This window comes from Pieris rapae, chromosome 10, assembly GCF_905147795.1.
Source record: "Pieris rapae chromosome 10, ilPieRapa1.1, whole genome shotgun sequence".
In the NCBI taxonomy this organism is placed as follows: domain Eukaryota; kingdom Metazoa; phylum Arthropoda; class Insecta; order Lepidoptera; family Pieridae; genus Pieris; species Pieris rapae.
The window spans coordinates 7,093,972-7,113,343 of record NC_059518.1 but is presented as its reverse complement, the minus strand read 5'-3'; the positions used below and the strand labels follow the sequence as shown (position 1 = coordinate 7,113,343).

General features: G+C 32.3%; 1 protein-coding gene across 1 annotated transcript in view; it reads left to right on the top strand.

Moving 5' to 3' along the window:
* Nucleotides 1-19,372, top strand: part of LOC110993471 (glypican-6) — a 64,102-nt gene that overhangs the window by 37,290 nt on the left and 7,440 nt on the right. Inside the window, exons 2-4 of the mRNA XM_022259756.2 lie at nt 4,460-4,612; nt 16,828-16,951; nt 17,240-17,350. Coding sequence (XP_022115448.2) covers nt 4,460-4,612; nt 16,828-16,951; nt 17,240-17,350 — 388 coding nt within the window. The remainder of the gene's footprint in view (nt 1-4,459; nt 4,613-16,827; nt 16,952-17,239; nt 17,351-19,372) is intronic.

The window sequence follows — 19,372 nt, the reverse complement described above, 5'->3', positions numbered from 1 at the left end:
ATAATTGATTTTTAGGGCAACATCGTATGTATGGTAACAACAATAACCTGGTGCGAACTATGGATCCCCTATGTTCACTGTACATATCCAATAAGTTTTAGGTCATACGAAGAACGGAAGAATCTTAGAGTAAGACGAATTTCTTTCTCCGTTTTCTTTAAGCTAAGGTGTAAGGGTAAACAATGTAAAAAAATGTTTTTACAAACATTCCAACGCTTTATAATTGTATTAGGGTGTTGAGTGTGGATTGTTTTGCAAGGATTCAATAATCAAATTTACAACACAAAATCATTCAATTTGTTGCGATACAATAGCTTTTATCATCACCTATAAAGCTTTAGCACCGTGGGGTAAGGAGTCGGAATATTTAATTGATGCTTTTTTGCACTTGCATCATGATAAATAAGTTAAATGCTATTTTTTTAATATGTTGACTGACTTTCAAATGTATTTGACTGGTTTTAAGGGTGTTATTTCTATATTAAAAACAATTCGTCGCATTTGTTTTTTAAACCCTTCAATTGCTTTTTTTAATTGGTTGGGAAAATAACTTGTAACGTAAAACGTCAGTTTATAGTAAGGTATTTGCAAAAATATCAGAGTATATGATAGAAAGTGTGACTCGTTAATTTAAGCTGTTATTATCACAAAAACACTCACTAAGTCGGGAAGAAATTATCAAAGGGAAATATGAAATAAAATTACCCCACTTGTAGCGAGGGTGCTAGTCTCCGGGGCGGAATCTCTTTTCGCTTTAAATAAATCATTTCCCTCTAAAGTAGGTCGCTGAGGGTTTATGTTTATTTACAAGATAAACTGCCGTAAATGAATAGGTTTCAAACGTACTTAAAACGCATTTAGTTTCATTGTCATTAGACAAAATATCCAAGATTACAGGGACTTGTTGCGTCTTTCCGTTGGACCGTTTTATCACTTCTCTTATATGCTTTATAATTTTAAATTCAGATAATTGGTAAGCTGTGATAAAATTAAACCTAGTTTAATGGAATAGAAGTCTTTTAGATTAATGTTTTTTTATACTATATGTCGCAAATGGGCAAAAGACTCATCTGATGTTACATGTCCATTAACACTCACATGTGAGGGCTGGCAAGTGCCTTGACTTTTTAAAATAAGGTTTAGGTATGCTATAAAGATGATATAAGCAATTTTGGCAACCTTTTACTTTAATTTACATTAAATATAATATAATAATTAGTTAAAATAATTTTAATTAAAAACGTGGCGTATAATGCGGTCTTTCAAAGCGGAACGCATGCAACAAAAGCTTTAAAATATATCTATTTGAAAATGTTGTTAACACAAGTATTGTGGGAGACAAGTCTCACACATTGCCTAACGTTATCTTTCGCAAATCGTGGTTTTCAAATGTTAACACTAAGTTAAGTGAAATGTCTTGTCCCTGTCTGCGAAGGTCCATAGGTTACTGATAATAAGCTTCCGTATACGTCAATTGTTAATGATAGTTGAATCAATCAATCTTCTATTTATATACGTTAATAAACATTTTCTATAACATGTGCAACATGTTGGACCTAAAATTATACACTGAATGATTGTATAGATTTTAAATTATACCTTTAATTTTAAATCTATACAAATGTTTTTGTAACTCATTGACAAATGAACTCTTAGATTAAACAATATGTGGTGCATCTCAGTAATACAGTTTTGAAATTTTAGAAAGAAATTATATTCTTACTGGAATTCTCATGTAAGCTCATGAAACGAAGTTATAATGACTTGTCTTAGTGTTTTATTCATAAGTTTGTTTGTACCAGAGATTAAAGAGGGATGCTCTAAATCATACGCGTGCGAGTCTGTTTGTTTATGCTAAGGTGTTAGTGTTTTTGTGTTTCTTAGAATTCGTCTAACTTTGGATGTTTTTATTTAAATTTTAGTAAACTAATCTCTACCTCATCTGATTTTAAGGCAGTTTTTTATCGCTCACCACGTGGAATAAGCTATCAACTGAAGTATTTCCTAACAAATTCGCATTCGTGTCCTTCGAGAAAGGGTACCGAATCTAAAAAACGGCAATGTATTTGCGAGCCTTCTAGTAGTGTAAGTCGTTCCGATACATATAGTCTCAATATTAACCCCAACTACTGTTACAGAAATAGACACTGGATAGTTAAATACAAAACACTATTAGCCAATTTGTAAATAATTCGATGAATAATAATAATGAAATATGTATATGAATCGGTACGCCAAAATGGTTTGAAAAATCGACTACACAAGTTATATTTAAAAAAAATATGTTTGAAAATCTCTGTTATACTGCAAGGTGCTAGAAGTATTGAAAAGTAATATTTGACCAGTTGGTGATGATTTGACGAGACGAATCCCTCGTCTCTGTAAACATTAAAATATCAAAAGGTTGTGGTGTCGCACGTTATCCGCCCCTCACTTGGGAATGCCACTTGATTGCAGGGCAGCCCAAGCGATTAGCGCCAGAGGTTGAGTCATTTACATGTAACCGACATCTAACAATGTTTGTTTCTGGTTTGGCTATGGTTTATAGCATACTGTTAATATGTGAGCGAGTTATTTGTTTAAATAAATAAAAGGTGTTGGTTGGTGTTATATAATATAATATAAACATTTAAAGTGTTATTTTTTATTATTATTAAATTTGGATCTATTTTAGATCAACGACATATTAGACTGAAATAAACACTGAACGACGAATATCTAGAAACTATCTAGTATCATGAATATCTAGTATTCATATAAAAGGATTACGGAAATAGAAAAATATAAATATAGATGAAGACTATAATATAATATATATCGCCTTGCTCCTTTGGCTGAAACCGTATCCCAGGATTAATTCATATTGACCCCACAAGCGAGCTATGCAAATTACATTGAACTCTCGTACCTCAGTATTAAAGCTATATTTGCTTGTTTACCTTAAATCCGAATTATCCTAGCTGGGATGAAGCAAGCACGTCTAGTATGCGGTGACGCGTCAATAGTTGTATTAATTGAGATATTGTTATTGGAATGTTTTATATTTTGTTAAAGCCTTTAATTTTTGAAAATAATTATAAAAAGTCCTTTTGTATTAGTATATGAAAGGCTTGGAAGCTAGCTGCTACCAGACAATCATAGATATTATTCCTATAACATATAACATAACAACAGTCTATTTAGAAAACTCGTAACATAATAAAAATGAAAAGAAAACGATTTCTGTTTTAAACTTTTTAAATTATCTCTAATAATCTGGTGAGTTTAATGTGATGAAGGTAAAATATTTTTCATCTATAATATTATGTATGACCTATAAAACATCTTACAATATAATCTAATTGTAAATCTAAACTATTCTCGAATCTACGTTAACATACAAACATTTTCATCAAAATCGGTCCTGTTTAGGAATTGTGTTTGATTTCAAACACGGACGGAAGATTTATATAAAAATACGAAGTAATTGTGTTTGAAACTTTGAATGTTTCTAAGCATTTCATTCTAGCAACAAAGATTGGCGTGTGTTAGCTATAGTTTGCAAAACAAATGTTTTCATTACAATTTCCATTGTAACGAGAAGTTTTATTTGTATTAATAAAAATAATGGGTACCAAAGGAAAGTTATAACAAATTTAATTTATAGTACAATAGTACATAAATAACAATAGTAATTGTTTGTACAATCATTTGATATTACATATAGTAATATTGGAACTCTATCAGGCAAAAGGGACCCGCCCTAATGTTGACAATTTCGTTACTATCGATCCCATCAAGTTTTAATTTTTGACATATTAGTGTTGTTTTGGTATCGATATTTTTGAAAAACGATAGATTTAGCTATTGATAATAAACTGTCTTCTATTCTAAAACAAGGTAAAATGAAAACGTATTTTTTCGTTTTCATTAGTTTTAAGAGAAAATATCAAGATACGCACAAAACTGACCGTAAATGACAAATGCCATGTTTAGCATAGCTTTAATTTTTAATCATATATTGATTATCAAATGGAATAGCAAGATAATAAATATTCGCAATGTCAAATTAAAATGTCATTTCATAGATATTTTATCTCTGTAATAATCATTTGCAATTTGGCACGTCACTACGTCTTTAAGACCCCTGTTTCCGACCCCATCACTACCTTATATAATCTATGGGGCTGAAATAAGTTTAAACATCCGCTCGATGGAGAGTTTATTGCATTACGAGCGACTTGGGGTGCCCATAGACAACCGTGACAGAATACTAACTTCCAATTTTCAATTTGAAAACACGTAGGCATCTTCTCTTATTCATCTTTTTTTTATTTCTATGTATTTTGAAGACGTAAAACAAACATCTTGCTCTCACTTTGATTATATTAAATATCTTTAGTTAAAATAGAATTGTTTACTTACTTCCTTTTTATATATTTTATAAACAATTTTTATTAATTATATTATTATTTTACAGATGCCGGGGAATTATGTTCAAACAAAGGATGTTGCGGGCCCAATGCACGGCCTCGACTCATACAACAAGCGCATACGCAGCTAGAAGGGGCGCTAAGAACAGAGCTTACCAAGTTAGCCGATATCCTAGGGAACAAGGCGAAGAAATTTGATGGTAAGTAGACAAAGTTAAAACGTTTTGAATATCGAACTGGAAATATACACAAGCGGGAGTTAGCGTAAATGTGAACTGTCAACTAAATATAAGCAATACGTGTATAGCCCTACACATTGCCAAATGTGAATGTAATTTGAAATATTTTCTTTATCATTCCCTAGATACAATACTATAGAGTAATCTTCTCGGTCAGATTTGGGGTGCTGTGATTTGTGTATTGTGTTGTGCGTTACTCAAAATTGTAAACCTCATTTTCAAAGACTATTTAATAGATATTAGAAATTACCTTTATGAAACAAAGGAAGCGTGTATGTTTCGTAACCAAATAGATACCCATTAATCCAATAAAATGTCACGTAGGTGTTCAGTGGGCAGTGGCCAGTGACCTTGGACAACTGTCCTAGACGCTCTAATCTTCTGACCCCACTGCGAACCATGACTTGTAAGGCGTTGCACGAGTGGGATTTCCTCGGAATTTCTGCGCGTATATTAGCCTATATTTACAGCAGTAATCTAACAATATTGTATACCTAAAATAATATGTCATATCATTTTTTAGTAAATTTAGTCTTCTAGTAAGAATTTTCAAAATGGCTTCAAATAGATTTTTGCAAAAAAATCACAAGCTTATGACTCACCTCTTTTTCCTATTTTCGTCATAACTCTATTGAAATATATGTTGTATAACATATGTTAAATATATGTTATAATATATATTAACATATCTTCTAATAAGATTCAGAATTTAATAAGATTATGACGAGTATGGCAATGACCAATGAATGAGGCCAAAAATGCTTCTGCCCAATGCATAACTGAAAACATTTCGATAAACAGTATTTTCTATTAAACATTTTCTGTGGTCCACTCAATAAACAATAGACTTAAAAAAACGCAATAATATCTGAGGTATAGAATTTGTATGATTAATGTATCTTTTTTTTTAGAATATATTTAATTTAATATGATAAGCTGTTGTTGATACATCGTGGAGTTATCAAGTAATTACTTCAATTTCTTTATCCTTTTATTCAGAGCCCAAAATGTTATCGTTTATTCTCTGTTATTCACATAAACTATAGAACATACACTGATCATTGGTTACGACATCCATGTATTAGAAAAACAAACTCATTTCATAAGTGCTCGTTCATATAACGCCGTTTGTACACTACGCAATATAATTTAGATTTTTGCCTAATTGGTACCATAACATTTTCGTCATGTACGAAGGTTTGTTGATTATTCCTTAGTTGTAATTTAAATTATTTTTTTTTTCTTTTTTTTTCTATCTAGCGTGATTGTTTTCAATCAGTGACCCTTTCAGATGTGGGCATAAGATTTTGGTATCTGTTTCATGATCATTTTTTTGTCAATCTAATAGGCAAGTAATATCGGCTGCAGCTGTGCCTGATACACATCGTCGACTTTTTGTGCCATAGGCAAGCTGATTTCGTCAGAATGTTTTTCACCGTTCGATCAAATGTGCCCACATAAAATGAAAGTCTATTAATGCACAGCCGGGGATCAAACATACGATCTCATGGATGAGAGTCGAACGCTTAAGGCACTAGACCAAAACTACAGGTTTACTGATCATGATTAAGACATAGAAACATTAAATACGCGTTTTTTTTTTTGTTTAGACCAATATTATACGCGGATTACGACCTCAAGAAATGAACGGAAAAGTGTTACTTAGAACGCGTCTGTTATTGGTTTATTTATGTTTTGATGTAGTTAATATTTATTTAGTTTTTTTTTAAATATTAATATGTGAATAATATGTGTATAACCAGCCTTAAAAGTACCGTGATATAAATAAGTGTGACCGCTCCGGGTTATCGCGAGAAAACAGCACTCCGTGCACTTAGACGGTTTCATTGATTTGATTCGAGAAATATTATTGCAAAAGCTAAGCTGTTAGGAGCCACTTATGTATATTGTGGAAGTATTCAAAGTATGCGAATAATTCAGAACAAAAATCTTACCCACTAGGGAAAATGGGGCTTTACAACCTTTGAAAATATTGACCTCAGCTTTTTGTATCAATTTCGCGATCATTTTTTATTTAATAGAGACGGTGATCCTTTCACCTTTTGGGGAACCTCAACCTTAGGAATGACAGTCGCACACTGAAACCTCTAGACCAACAAAGCTCGTTACCCACTAGGAAATACGCTTATATTATTTTGAGACAATACCACAATATTTTTTTGTTAGTAGGTGCGTTGCCGGCCTTTATGAGGCCGTTAAAAGTTGGGAGGTCGTACGCAAAACACGTCTACTGAAAGTCAATTCTCAGATTTATAATTCTAGTTCTATTAAATGTCTTTTACATCAGAGACTTACTTTTTATCTACAAAGCTTTCCATATTTCTTAAAGAATATTATAAACTTATACCACTTCATATAACTGCATTGCGGAGTGGCTTTGAAACGTTTCTATTTAAACTCGGGTTAAATTATAAATTTAACTAATTGTGCCCTGCGGTTTAACGTTAAACGATGTTTTAATCGTTAATGTTAGTGGTTATTTAGATATATAGGATTATGTTTGTTCTCTATTAATTCCTTCGGCGTTATTTGTGTCCATTAGTATAATATAATAGTGTCTTATACATTCTTTGAGAATCAAGCCCAGAATCGGTCGCAATTACCTTAAAAGTTTAAGCGTACCCTCCCTATGATAGAAGTTAATCCATCCTACCTGTAGTGAAGGTGCAAATTATAATCGGCGCCCCACCCGTGATCAAGAATCTAATACTGAATTACGACCTTTTACAAACCGCTTAAAAACTTTTTTTTTCTAATAGGCAAGGCAAGTACATCATCGGCCTTCTCTCACACACGCCGTCGACTTTTTGGGTCTTATCTCTAATGCGCTCATAGAAATTTTTCGTTGATCAATTAATTCTAATTGGCAAGCAGGAGATCAACTTTCTGCGTCGAAAGAAGCTATAATAAATATACAAGAACTTGTTTAATATATAGTAAAAAGTGGATATTAAATGAGTAAATAACTAAAGTACGTTTCAAATATGTCAACATTCTTATAAGCTGTACTAGAATGTATGCACAAACATAGCGTATAACGACTAATAAGGCTTTGAGCATATCCATGACCTAACCTAACCTTACTGTTCCTACTTACATGCATAACGTATTCATTGGTTAATCTTACTAAATTAAATATGTACGTGCAACGTAATAAGAGATTAATACCATGTTACTAAGCTCCTAAAAACCCTTTGAGTTAAGAGATTTTACAATCATTTTGTTATATTTTTTATATCAAATGTATAAAAAGAGCAATATTGTAAATAATAAAGCATAATATCATAGATATAGATCTATGTTAGTAAAAAAAACAGTCTTCCAAAGAGAAAACGTTGTGTAGCATTCTTTTTTTATAAATATGTATGTATTTTTTTCATTGTTCACTCCCTCGACGTGCAGCTAACTGAGAGTTGGCAACCAGTTGGCCACCATAATGGCGAAAAATTTATTAAAATATTAATTACAATATATCCGCAAATGAAATACAAAAATTAATTGTATATCGATTATTACCTCAACATTTATTTCAATATAAGCAGTACCTGTCTTAATACTTGGGCCTATGTTTTACGGAAATGTTACATTACGCAAATCATAATGACGCGTATCATTTGGACAAAATTCTACACTCAACCGTGATCACTTAATTCCGTGGGAGTGAGCCTATGGGTGGGAAAGTAATGTCAATATTGACTGTAGGCGGACGGTAGGCGCACTGGCACCACAACGTTTTAGGTTAATTAGTATTCATAAGAATTAGGTACTAGTATCATTATGTGAGAAAGACAATTTGTTTATGTAAATATCGAAATATCGTATATGTAAATACCGTTTTAAAATGACTGTGCGTTTCATACAACTAAACAACGTAGTATGAAGTAGCTACTTTGCTTTTATTTGCTTAAGCATTTTTAAGAGCCAATACCATAGGCTTCACATATACAAGCAAGGTGTAGTCTTCTGTGCCTCATATATATGTCGTAGTGTTTTGGGTTTTAAGACATACCGGTGTCTTCACAATGTTTGCATTCACAGCTAGTGTAAAGTGCTTCTAAAAAAAGAAAACTGCATTGCTTCACAGCCGCGATTCGAACGCGATCCTTACAATGTTAGATTAGTTGTGTTACCTTAAACTTTACTGCTGTTAAATATTACAGAAGTAAAATGAAAAACATTTCCCTAACTATGTTCCGCGTAGTCTCAAACACCTTGCAAAAGGACGTCTTGAAAGTCAAAAGTTCTTACGGCCCTCAAGTACCGCGTCACAAAGAACTTTTCTGCACACACTCAAGATGTTTGTTGAATTCATAACTGTAATAATTCCATCTGTTGGAGGCCTAATTGCATTTTCCATACAAGGCGGAGAGAAAATTAATACGAGACACGGCGAAAAGAGCGACGGAAATACTTGTTCGGTTGTTATATTAATTGCCTTGGTTGATTTATCGAAATGACATTTCCGCTGTGCAAGTCAACTAATCACTTTGCAATAAGTTTTAAGAAAGGGGGAATTAGAACCACATTTTGCCTCTCGATCACAAATCCGTGATTAGTAGGCTATTAGGGGTCTTATATATATGTATATATATTATTTTTTTAATCGGTGTTATTTTATTATCTTTAGCCTTTATGTACAAGTTCTGAGTTTATATTAATAAGAAACAACATATACTTTCGATGAAATAAATAATAAAATTAGGTTATTTGATGTATCCTAAAACAGTTGCCAAGAGAAATAATTTTTAAAACATGATAGCAGAACGGTTAAGAACGGAAACGGAAGGTTGGATTAAGATCAAATAATAAAAGACGCCATTATATGAAACCAGCTGCCCACTGAAGTATTTCTCGACCAATTCGGCTTATGTTCTATCAAGAAAAAAACATACAAATTCTTAAAAGGATGGAGCCTGATCATCTACTTGCCTATTAGATTGACAAATGATCATGAAACAGATACAGAAATCTGATGCTCAGACCTAAAAAGGTGCCACTGATTTTTTATTAAGTTTATTGAAGTATATACATAGTACCTATAACTAAAACAAGTTTTGTATTTTTAAACCTATATTTCCTTCCTCTAAAAATCTTTTGGCTATAATTTCGTATTGATTCCTCAAAGAATGCAAGATGTATTGTAATCTGATTTCATCATTACAAATTAGGTCACACCAAGCTTCCATTTTGAGGGTCTGAAGTGCTTTCAGCGAATCCAATTATCTTGTACTTTCTACACTGGTATTGTCATTTACTCATGTCCACGACAGACGTACGCAACCTTTTGCCCTTTTGTCACAAATAATTTATATATTTTTGTATAGTATTATCTGATATATATATATCGGATGCAACGGGCGGCCTTATCGCTTGTTAGCGATAAGGCCGCCCGTTGCATCCCTTGTAATTTATATATACTGTGTTATTTGTATTTCTTTAGCAACGAAGTGTAAATAAATAAATAAATAAATACAGGATGAATATTGTGACCTGATACAGAATGTCCTAAGTCAAATTATTCGCACTAAGCTTACAAAATTGTGAAACGGCAAATTAATAATAGTTCCTTACATCATTTTAAATACATCATTTTGATCGTTGATTATCATTTTATGTAATATTTTTTTTATTCCCAAGTCTATACAAATTATATCTATAAATACAAATCTATTAGTAAATACATATAGAAGGCCAGAAGATACGTTAAAATTTTAGTTTTTTTTTGTTAAAATTTAAGTTTTTAAAGTTTTAGCTATGTTAATTTTACCATGTCCATAGATTTCCGATCTGTTTGCGAATTTAAAACAAGTGTCAAGACAAGTCAGAAGTCACCAAGGCCAGTTTTGACCCGGAACTTTTTTCCTGTTTATGAACCATGGGTTCTCCAACCCTGGTCTACATGACAGACATACCATATATGGTTCGGCGCCCGGCTCCGCTTCGCAATTAACCGCTGGCCACATGTATTATGTATACGTTTCACAGCAGGCCAATGTATCTGCTGATTTTGTAAAAAGTAGTATGTGAAAGTTGGTAGTAGATTTATGTTCCAACCATGGGCGTTGCCAGCGAGGGGGCAAGGGGGCAGCTTCGAACCTCAGATTTCATGTCGTATCCATATGTAACTTAATAGAGAAGTGAACAGACTTCTGTTAATATAGTTTCCAAAGCTGTCAAACATATTTTTCTGTATGAAGTTTGACATATTTGACAGCGCTCAATACGAGACTTTGAGGTATGAATTAGAATGTGGACCTAGGTCATGTTAGTCTCCTCACGATATTTTCCGCACACCTTACAAGGGATCAATGCGAATTTATTTTGTGCACTGCCGGGGTTGGAACCTACCTGGAGTGAGAGTCGTACGCTCAAACCACTAGGCCAACACAGCTCCAATATTTGTATACGTGTATGTAAAAGCTCTAATAGTGTATTATGGCAGCATTTAAGTATTGATATATCTCGTGTGAATGATCGTTAACTAACAGATGGTCGTTATCTTCGAGTGCACGTGGGCGTTTATTTTTAGATTTCGAGAATAATATCGATGTGGATACCACACTTTATGTCTAAATCGAAGAACCCGCGTTACCTATGGTGGTATTTTAAAAGTGCTTTTTAAAATTCCATCCAATTGTCTCGATCGCCGTGTTTATATTTAAAACTAGCTGCTCCCGCGAACTTCGTTTCGCCTTAATATGACTTTTTTACTAACCGTTTCAGTAGCTACCAAGTTACCAACATATACAATATTATTGTATGCTATCTCATAGAGACACTTTCGCTCGCTTCCTAAGTAAAAAAACTAAGTAAAATAAAACTAAACTAAACTCCACTCATCAACAACTTTTATATCAGAAAACTGGCTTTTAGTTTTTGGTACAATTTTTATCTTTTCTCAAAGGACAAGGAATAAAGAAAAAAATCTGTGCCATCCGTCTTCGAGTGTTGCGCTTGGCAACGCATTGATCGTTAAAAACATGAGAATACATATTATGGTATTTGGTTCGTCAGATCGTCAAATGTCAAATTTGTCAAGTAAATTGGTCAACATCGCGATATGACCACGTGACCAAACACGCACACGAAACGTCAAGTAATGTAAATATTATAACGAACGTGCGTATTATTATTTTGCGTATTAAGTGATACAAATATTCTTATGTTTTAATAAAAAGTTCTGTCGTTTTAGTAGATTTTTTATTTTATGACTATGATAGTCATTTCGGAAATAAAAGAAAACCCTTTAAATTTTAGTTAACGTGACGTTTTACTTCTTTAGTCACATTCTTCATTACTGATCGTCGTGTTGGTGTTGCATATCTCCGTCCATTCCTCTCTGTCGTTGGCAAGCCCAAGACTGCAAGGCATGTACTTAGAAGGTTCAGCGAGTGGGGCATCGGCCTCGGGGCCGGGACTATAGAGTGGAAGGCACGAGAACTCTATCGGTCACCTCAAGTTTCTCCAAGTTCAGCTTCAAGCTAAGGATCCTTTGGTAACTGAAGAAAGACTGGTTGTCGCTTGTAGTTCTCTCAGATTTGACAAATTGGTCCTCTTCTTTATCCTAGGAATCCTGAGCATACGCCTTCATACATTTGAAGCGCATCGTGACGTTATTCGGTTTCAATACGCTTAGCTTAGTTTAATTACGTTGACACTGCATAAAAATATAATGTTCCAAATAAGATGACGTAAATTAAAACCAAAATACCCCAACATATTAATAAAAATCCAGTTACAAGTTCATAAATTAACAACGGCTCATTTAACAAAGTACAAGTACATTAACACCATTCGTGTCGTGGACAGATTATGATTAATATGTAACTAACGTGGCGTTAACCACTAATCATCCTTAGAAGCGCTACAAGCTATGTTATCATTACTCTTGGCTCGAGTGACAATTTTTGAAGTGTCAAAAATGACATATGGCGGGACCCAAAATTAATCGACAAATTATGAAATATAAAACTTGTTGTGCACTTAAAATTAGATGTTTCAGTCACATGACACGATTCCAACTTAAAACAAAACTCCTGCACTTCCTTTTGACATATGGCTTCCTGTCAACTGTCATGTCAACTGTAAAAGGTCCCATCATTATTTGCGATTTGTTCTCGTCTTGGCAAAACTTAACGAAATCATAATATATAAATGTTTTATCTTTAATATATTCCGATATAAATTAAAGCAAGTAGTTTATATTTCACAATATTCGATAAGCAATCATACTAAATTACAGTAGTTTATCGGATACCTAGTTACTATCGAATTGATACACCTTGTCTATTTGCAGTGATAAAAATTTGATAAAAATGTCTAGGTACTTATTATTTTTAGAAACGAACGATAGTTGAAAATTGTTTTGATTGGAATATTATTATTATAGGGTAGGATCTGAAACAGACTTATTTTACTAGACCTATCAACATTTTGGTATTCCTACAAAATTTTATAGTTTCGCGCGCGAGAAATGGCGGTGTAAGGGGCCACATTAGAAGCATTTGGGGAAGAGGTCACATCTCCTAAGCGAAAGAGGGCAATACTTGTAAAAAGTTTAAATGCTTCACATACTGAGCCGAACGCTTTTTCAGCTGCCAGCTAAATCCCTGTAACATGGTTGCGCTGTACGCTTGGGGATGTGGTCAACGAGATAAAGGGCTTAACAGATTAAAATTAAACCTGGACATTATCAAAATAATTTACTCCAAAACAACCTAAATACAACGCAAAAAATGCAAGCAAGCATCATTATTAAATCATTCTCTTTATGAATCAACGAACGAATGAAAAGTCAATCTAGTTCTACTGTATTATCTAAATGCAACTAACACATAATCTAATAATATATTGTAAACCGTTTATTAAACTGCCTTGTTGCGTATTTATCGTCATATGTAGAGTGTGATTCATCAATTTCACTGTGTCTTACCTAATGCCTATTAGGTAATAACATTATCGGGATTAGTTCAATTTAATTAGTGATCATAAACTGGATCGGTATGTGAAATCTTGTTTAATTTAAATCTAAAAATACTTTAAAAGGCATCTATAATATATCCAGAAATAAGAAATAAACACACTGAATATTTTAAAATCTTTCTCTTTAATCGAACGAAAGCATTTAAAGAAGTTCTTTGTTCGGTTCATAAAATTATTTGCGTATTGTCTAATATTTTTCTTTAGGGACTATTAATTTTTTTGTTTTGTCTACTCACGAACCAACTTTTCACCTTCATATAATGTGTGGGTGTACCGAAGGTCACTAACTCGGAAGCTATTCTTGGACACCACAGATGTAGTGCACTGTTTCCTTTGATTTTATACATTACTGGTATCTGTTTGATTTCTTAGAATATACTGAACAAAACATGTCTTGAGACGTCTTTACAAATTAATATTGAAAAAGGAATTAAGAAGTTCGTTTTGATATTTCAATTTAATCAATTTTTTTAACTTACTATACCGATCAGTAATCACAATTTTATAACAAGATTGATACAATGAAAAGACTTAATTATAAAATCAAAGTAGCGATAGTCTGTGGTAAGTTTTTGTGTAGCCCAAAGAAACAAGTGCGTGTGCTATGCTCAGTTCATTATACTACAAGTAAAATGATGTAAACTTTCAAACAAATAAATATTTATATGTCAGTATAAAAACCACTAAACCGTGCGTGAAATGTATGAATGAATTCCACATTCATTGAATTGTATGTTTCCTCTTTCCTATTAGTTTTCCTGTAAACGCAATTTGTAAAAAAAAAAAAATACCGCATATCCTAAACCGCAATATATGGTTTCTGGTGTCAATCACCTTTATAGCTGGGTAAAAGGTTCCTAAAAAATCTATATGCTATATTGAAGAAAGTGACACCTGAATATGATGTAAAATATTTCATCATGAAGTAAAAAAATTAAATTTACTGGACGAAAAAGATTTGATCTCGGTTGAATGCAAGTCGATTATTCGGACACATTCGCGCTAAGTCTCGTTTTCTTTCACCCTTAGAAATTGAGGAGCCTTGTGAGGTAACCTGGTGTAAATTGAGTTTTACACATCCTAGTTGGTAATTATTAGCCTTTACAAAAGCTCGTAGAACCTGCACCTGTAATTATGAATCCATGGCAACACAATACATATATCATCAAAACTCGATAAATTAGCAGATGAATCTTATATGAAATAAAAGTATAAATCTCATTGCTAAGTATTTGTAATGGTTTAGTAGTAAACGCCCACGAAAACAAAGAACTTGAATAGCGCATCACAGCTTCACATCTGAATCAGACGGTGTTTCATTATGTTCTTAGAATTTAATATTTCACGAAGACGGAATGTTAACTTTTCCTCATATTACTGGTGTTTTCAGAAAATTGTTCTTCGCACTGTTTTCTTATTCTTATATACAGAGATTTAGTAGTATTATTGATATAGTAAGTATTTTGAAAATATATAAATACAATGTTCGTTTCATTACTGTTATGTATTGATAATGATAAATTTGGTAGATTTTAACAAACATTAATTAATACGTGATAACCGTGTCTGTTTGGCGTTTGATTTATAAAAACGTGTATTATAAAAAAATACTTTTGCGATTTTTGCGATGTCTATGTTCTACCAACCGTTAGGACCTATTTCTTATGCTTTTTGCAAGTTTTATTTAGATAATTATTTAATATTACTTTTCGTGTATCATAACATCGATAACGGAACCGAATCGTGCGCACGCATCGTACGCATTTGTGCATTATCGTATTACACATATAAGGGCATCGATTGATTAGACATTTATTCATTTGAACACTTCCGATATTCGTTTTTATGTGATAGGGTTGACAGATTTAAAAATAAATGTTATTATTTTATTTTTTGAAAACTTTCAATTAATAAACAATTGTTGGTATAAATAAAAACTTAGCATTATTTATAAATTTTTAGTGTAAATAATTCTTAAATGTACAGGAAGAAAATTGTTAGGGAAAATTTGAATACAGAGAAATAAAAATTGAAACATTTAACAATAAATATGAAATACGAGCGATTAGCAAAATTTATATTAACTGTATCAAAAATGATAAGATTTACTAAAAGTTTTTGCTTTGATTTTTACTACATACACAAATGAATAAATATAGTCGTTGAGTAAGCGCGTGACGAATAATAATGAAGTAGTATATGCGACAAAATTGCCGCAAACTTCGTCCAATAATATATTAGAACGCGGTCATTGCACTACTACCATACTACTCATTGGCAATACTTGCTTGGTCTCATTTTCAAAGAAAAACAATTTTCTTTATTTAACGACTTTTTGTATGATATTGGACGCTGTATTAAACCTAGAAAAATATAAAGATTACAGCTTACATAAATTTTTAAAAGCCACTGCAACCACTGATTGTCTTCAGCTGAGTCACAAAGTCGCTTCTAAATCATATAATAGTCAAACTAAAACCAGGTTATAAAGACATTAAACATTTTTACCTTCTGGTGTATCCATAAATAACTATTATAGGCGTGTTATTCGATTTTAATATTAGTTAACTGGCACTCCTGCGCACATTGCGAGTCATAGTAACGTCATGCTACTCATAACAAAGTTTGGACCGATATAATATGCAAATGTGTATATAGTTAAACCTATTTCTATTATATACGGTGAAGGAAGACTAATATTCTGTGCCTTTACACCGATTTTTTTTACGGAGGTTATATATAAAATGTCTATAAAAAATTTAAGTATTCAGAGTCTTTATATAATATAATTAACATCACCATCAAATAGCATTACCGTCATTCAACCTACCTAAGAAGTCGTTCCAATTTTAAAATTTCAATGCCGTTAGAAATTTTCTTCATTTTGTAATAGGCCATACAGAATCTTTTATTCTTCACATAAGTATAATATAATTCTAAGGGCCTGTTTCACAATGTCCGGATAAGTTCCAAATAAGATATTTGTTACTTATTGGTATGATAAATAGTATTTTTGCGTTTCACGACTGTCAGATAGCGCTATACGTCATGAAATTCGAAGTATCTTATTTGGAACTTTTATCTTTCGAATAATTTATGTGTTGCATAGCTATTTGGCACTTTATCCATACATTGTGAAACAGGCCCTTAATATGAAATGTTACTTGTTTCAGAATTCTTCCGGAAACTACTACAGCTCTCTCGCGAGGAGTTCCATGCTATGTTCAAGCGCACGTACGGCATGATCTACGAACAGCATTCCTATGTCTTCGTGCAATTGTTTGAGCAATTGGAAAGGTGAGATATTTGGTCTGACGTGTAGAGGTCAATCGCATATTGAAAATTCGATACGACTTTGTCTGCGTCGTGTTTTCAAAATATAATTTTGTATCTGTATTTTACAAGCCTTCTACAGTTGTTAGTAGTTCTTATTAATGGTGAAGTGGTTACGATCACCGGCCGAAGAGCAGTGTAGGCTGTTCATCCAATGCCCTCTATACTTGAAATATGCCTATTAACGATTTAAAATAAAATATTTTTATTAGGTACACAGAACATTCATCTAAGTACATATTTGACTTCCAGATATTATACACGCGGCGATACAAATTTCGATGAAATGATGGACAGTTTCTTTGGAATCCTATATCAGAAGATGTTCACGGTCCTCAATTCGCAGTACAGCTTTGATGAAAAGTAAGTTCCGCGTTTTAGTCATTTCATGTTCAACTGTAGTAAATTATATTTATATTTGCAAAATTCTATATTAACAGCCGAGATCAGATGGTGTATTTTTCGAAAGTCCTAGATGTCGAATCGAATCCCGACGAAACAAAATAGCACAGCCTTTTTAGACATTGTTTTTATGCATGCTTCGGAAAATCGGTTGCAGCAATTCATAAAATGCTCAAATATTACCACTTAATTAAGTATACGTGTTTTGGAAAAAATAATCTTTAAGTTGTCAGTATAAGGTTCATTTTAGTATGACAAATTTGACGTGTACAATAAAACCATAAAAGAGTCAGAGTCGACACTTTTATATGCACACCTAAACAAAATAGTGACACAAGTATCATTTTGCTCGTTAGTCATCTTTGTAACATTTTATTTTAATGTTTTGCTTTGATCTTTTTTATAGAGATTGTCCAGCCACCCATAGAGGCCTTTATTTAATCGTAAATAGTTTATTAACTCGTTCAAAAATTATACGTTTCTAAAGTCGAAAAATATTTAAAAATGGAATTTATCAAAATCGTAGTATTCATTAGTAAGAGCAGTGGTAACAAGGATTTATTTCGCCATAATTTCTTCTACGAACTATAGCATGTTTAAGTAAATTAAACAATCTATTATAGTACTGGTATGATCTCGCATGTCGGATATCATGGCAATTATCACCAAATATGGTAATAATGAACGAAATAATAAGAACGTAGCGTGTAAATACCGAATTTTTGATAAACTTATAACCTAATAAGACCTAATTGGCGAAAATATGTTTTTTTCTTAGTATACGATATCTTATCGCACTTAGTGTTTATATTTCGTATGATTTTTACCAAGTACTTAAGGAAAATAGGAAATAAACAAAATTGTATTTAATGAGAGGCAAACAAGGCAAACTCGAATCTTAGTTATTTTTTACAAAATGACATACATACCAATCAGATATTAATACAACATATACTATAAAATACTAACAACGTGCTTAGAAATTATAACTTAATTATGATTTATCGAAATACTACCGACTAAATAATACCGAAATAGTGCGTTAAAAATGTAAAAGGTAGTCACATACTGCAGTCAAAGTCTCGTTTCTGGATTTTACATTAACAGTCCAGGGCAGACATATCTACTCGGTACATTAGTTAACCTAGGATTTATATCCAAGATTTGCATACAACATAATATGTTATGACGTGAATTCGTGTCGGAACAGCAAACATGAGATTTTAGACAGCATAACATATTTTATTGGTGGCTGACTTCATTCCTTCGGGATTGCATATGTTATAGCCGTAGCCTTGATGTTCTATTTCGTAATAAATATTCAGCGGCTTTTACATTATTTTATGTGTATGTATTAGATTTATTATGTACCAAACTAACGATAGTGATAGATAGGAAATTAGTTATGATTATTTTAATAGCTCGCTTTTTTGTCATGAGCGTTAACCACTGAGCGACGAGGGAATGAAATTATAGTTTTTATTAGCCCTTCCCGCATGGACACTTTTTTAAACTTTTTTTTTTAAATAAGTAATGTAGCGATGGGGATAATGTAGCGAATAGCTAAAAGAGTTTTAGAAGTTCAATATATAAGCCAATGCTGTACATTTTGCTCACTCAGGCTTCCTAAGTTTAATATATTTTCCTTTTTTATTATGATGTAATTATATATAATATAAATATTCGTGGAAAAAAACTTCTGAATTCGTCTGAATATATTTTATGGCTCCGTTTAACTTAAATAAAGGTGACCTACTAAAGCAGGTCAAGCTGAAATAAACTCTATTGAATAATGCAAAAATACCAAAAATAGTAAATTAAATAAACCTAGTTCATTTAAATTTTACTATGAAAAAGTAGGCCTTCGTTTTAGCATACCCATTTTCATTATATTATATGTTTAAAGATTGTATACTTGTATATCGTATATTATCAACATAATTATATAAAATCTATTAAATATTGGAAGCCCAAGATTTCCCG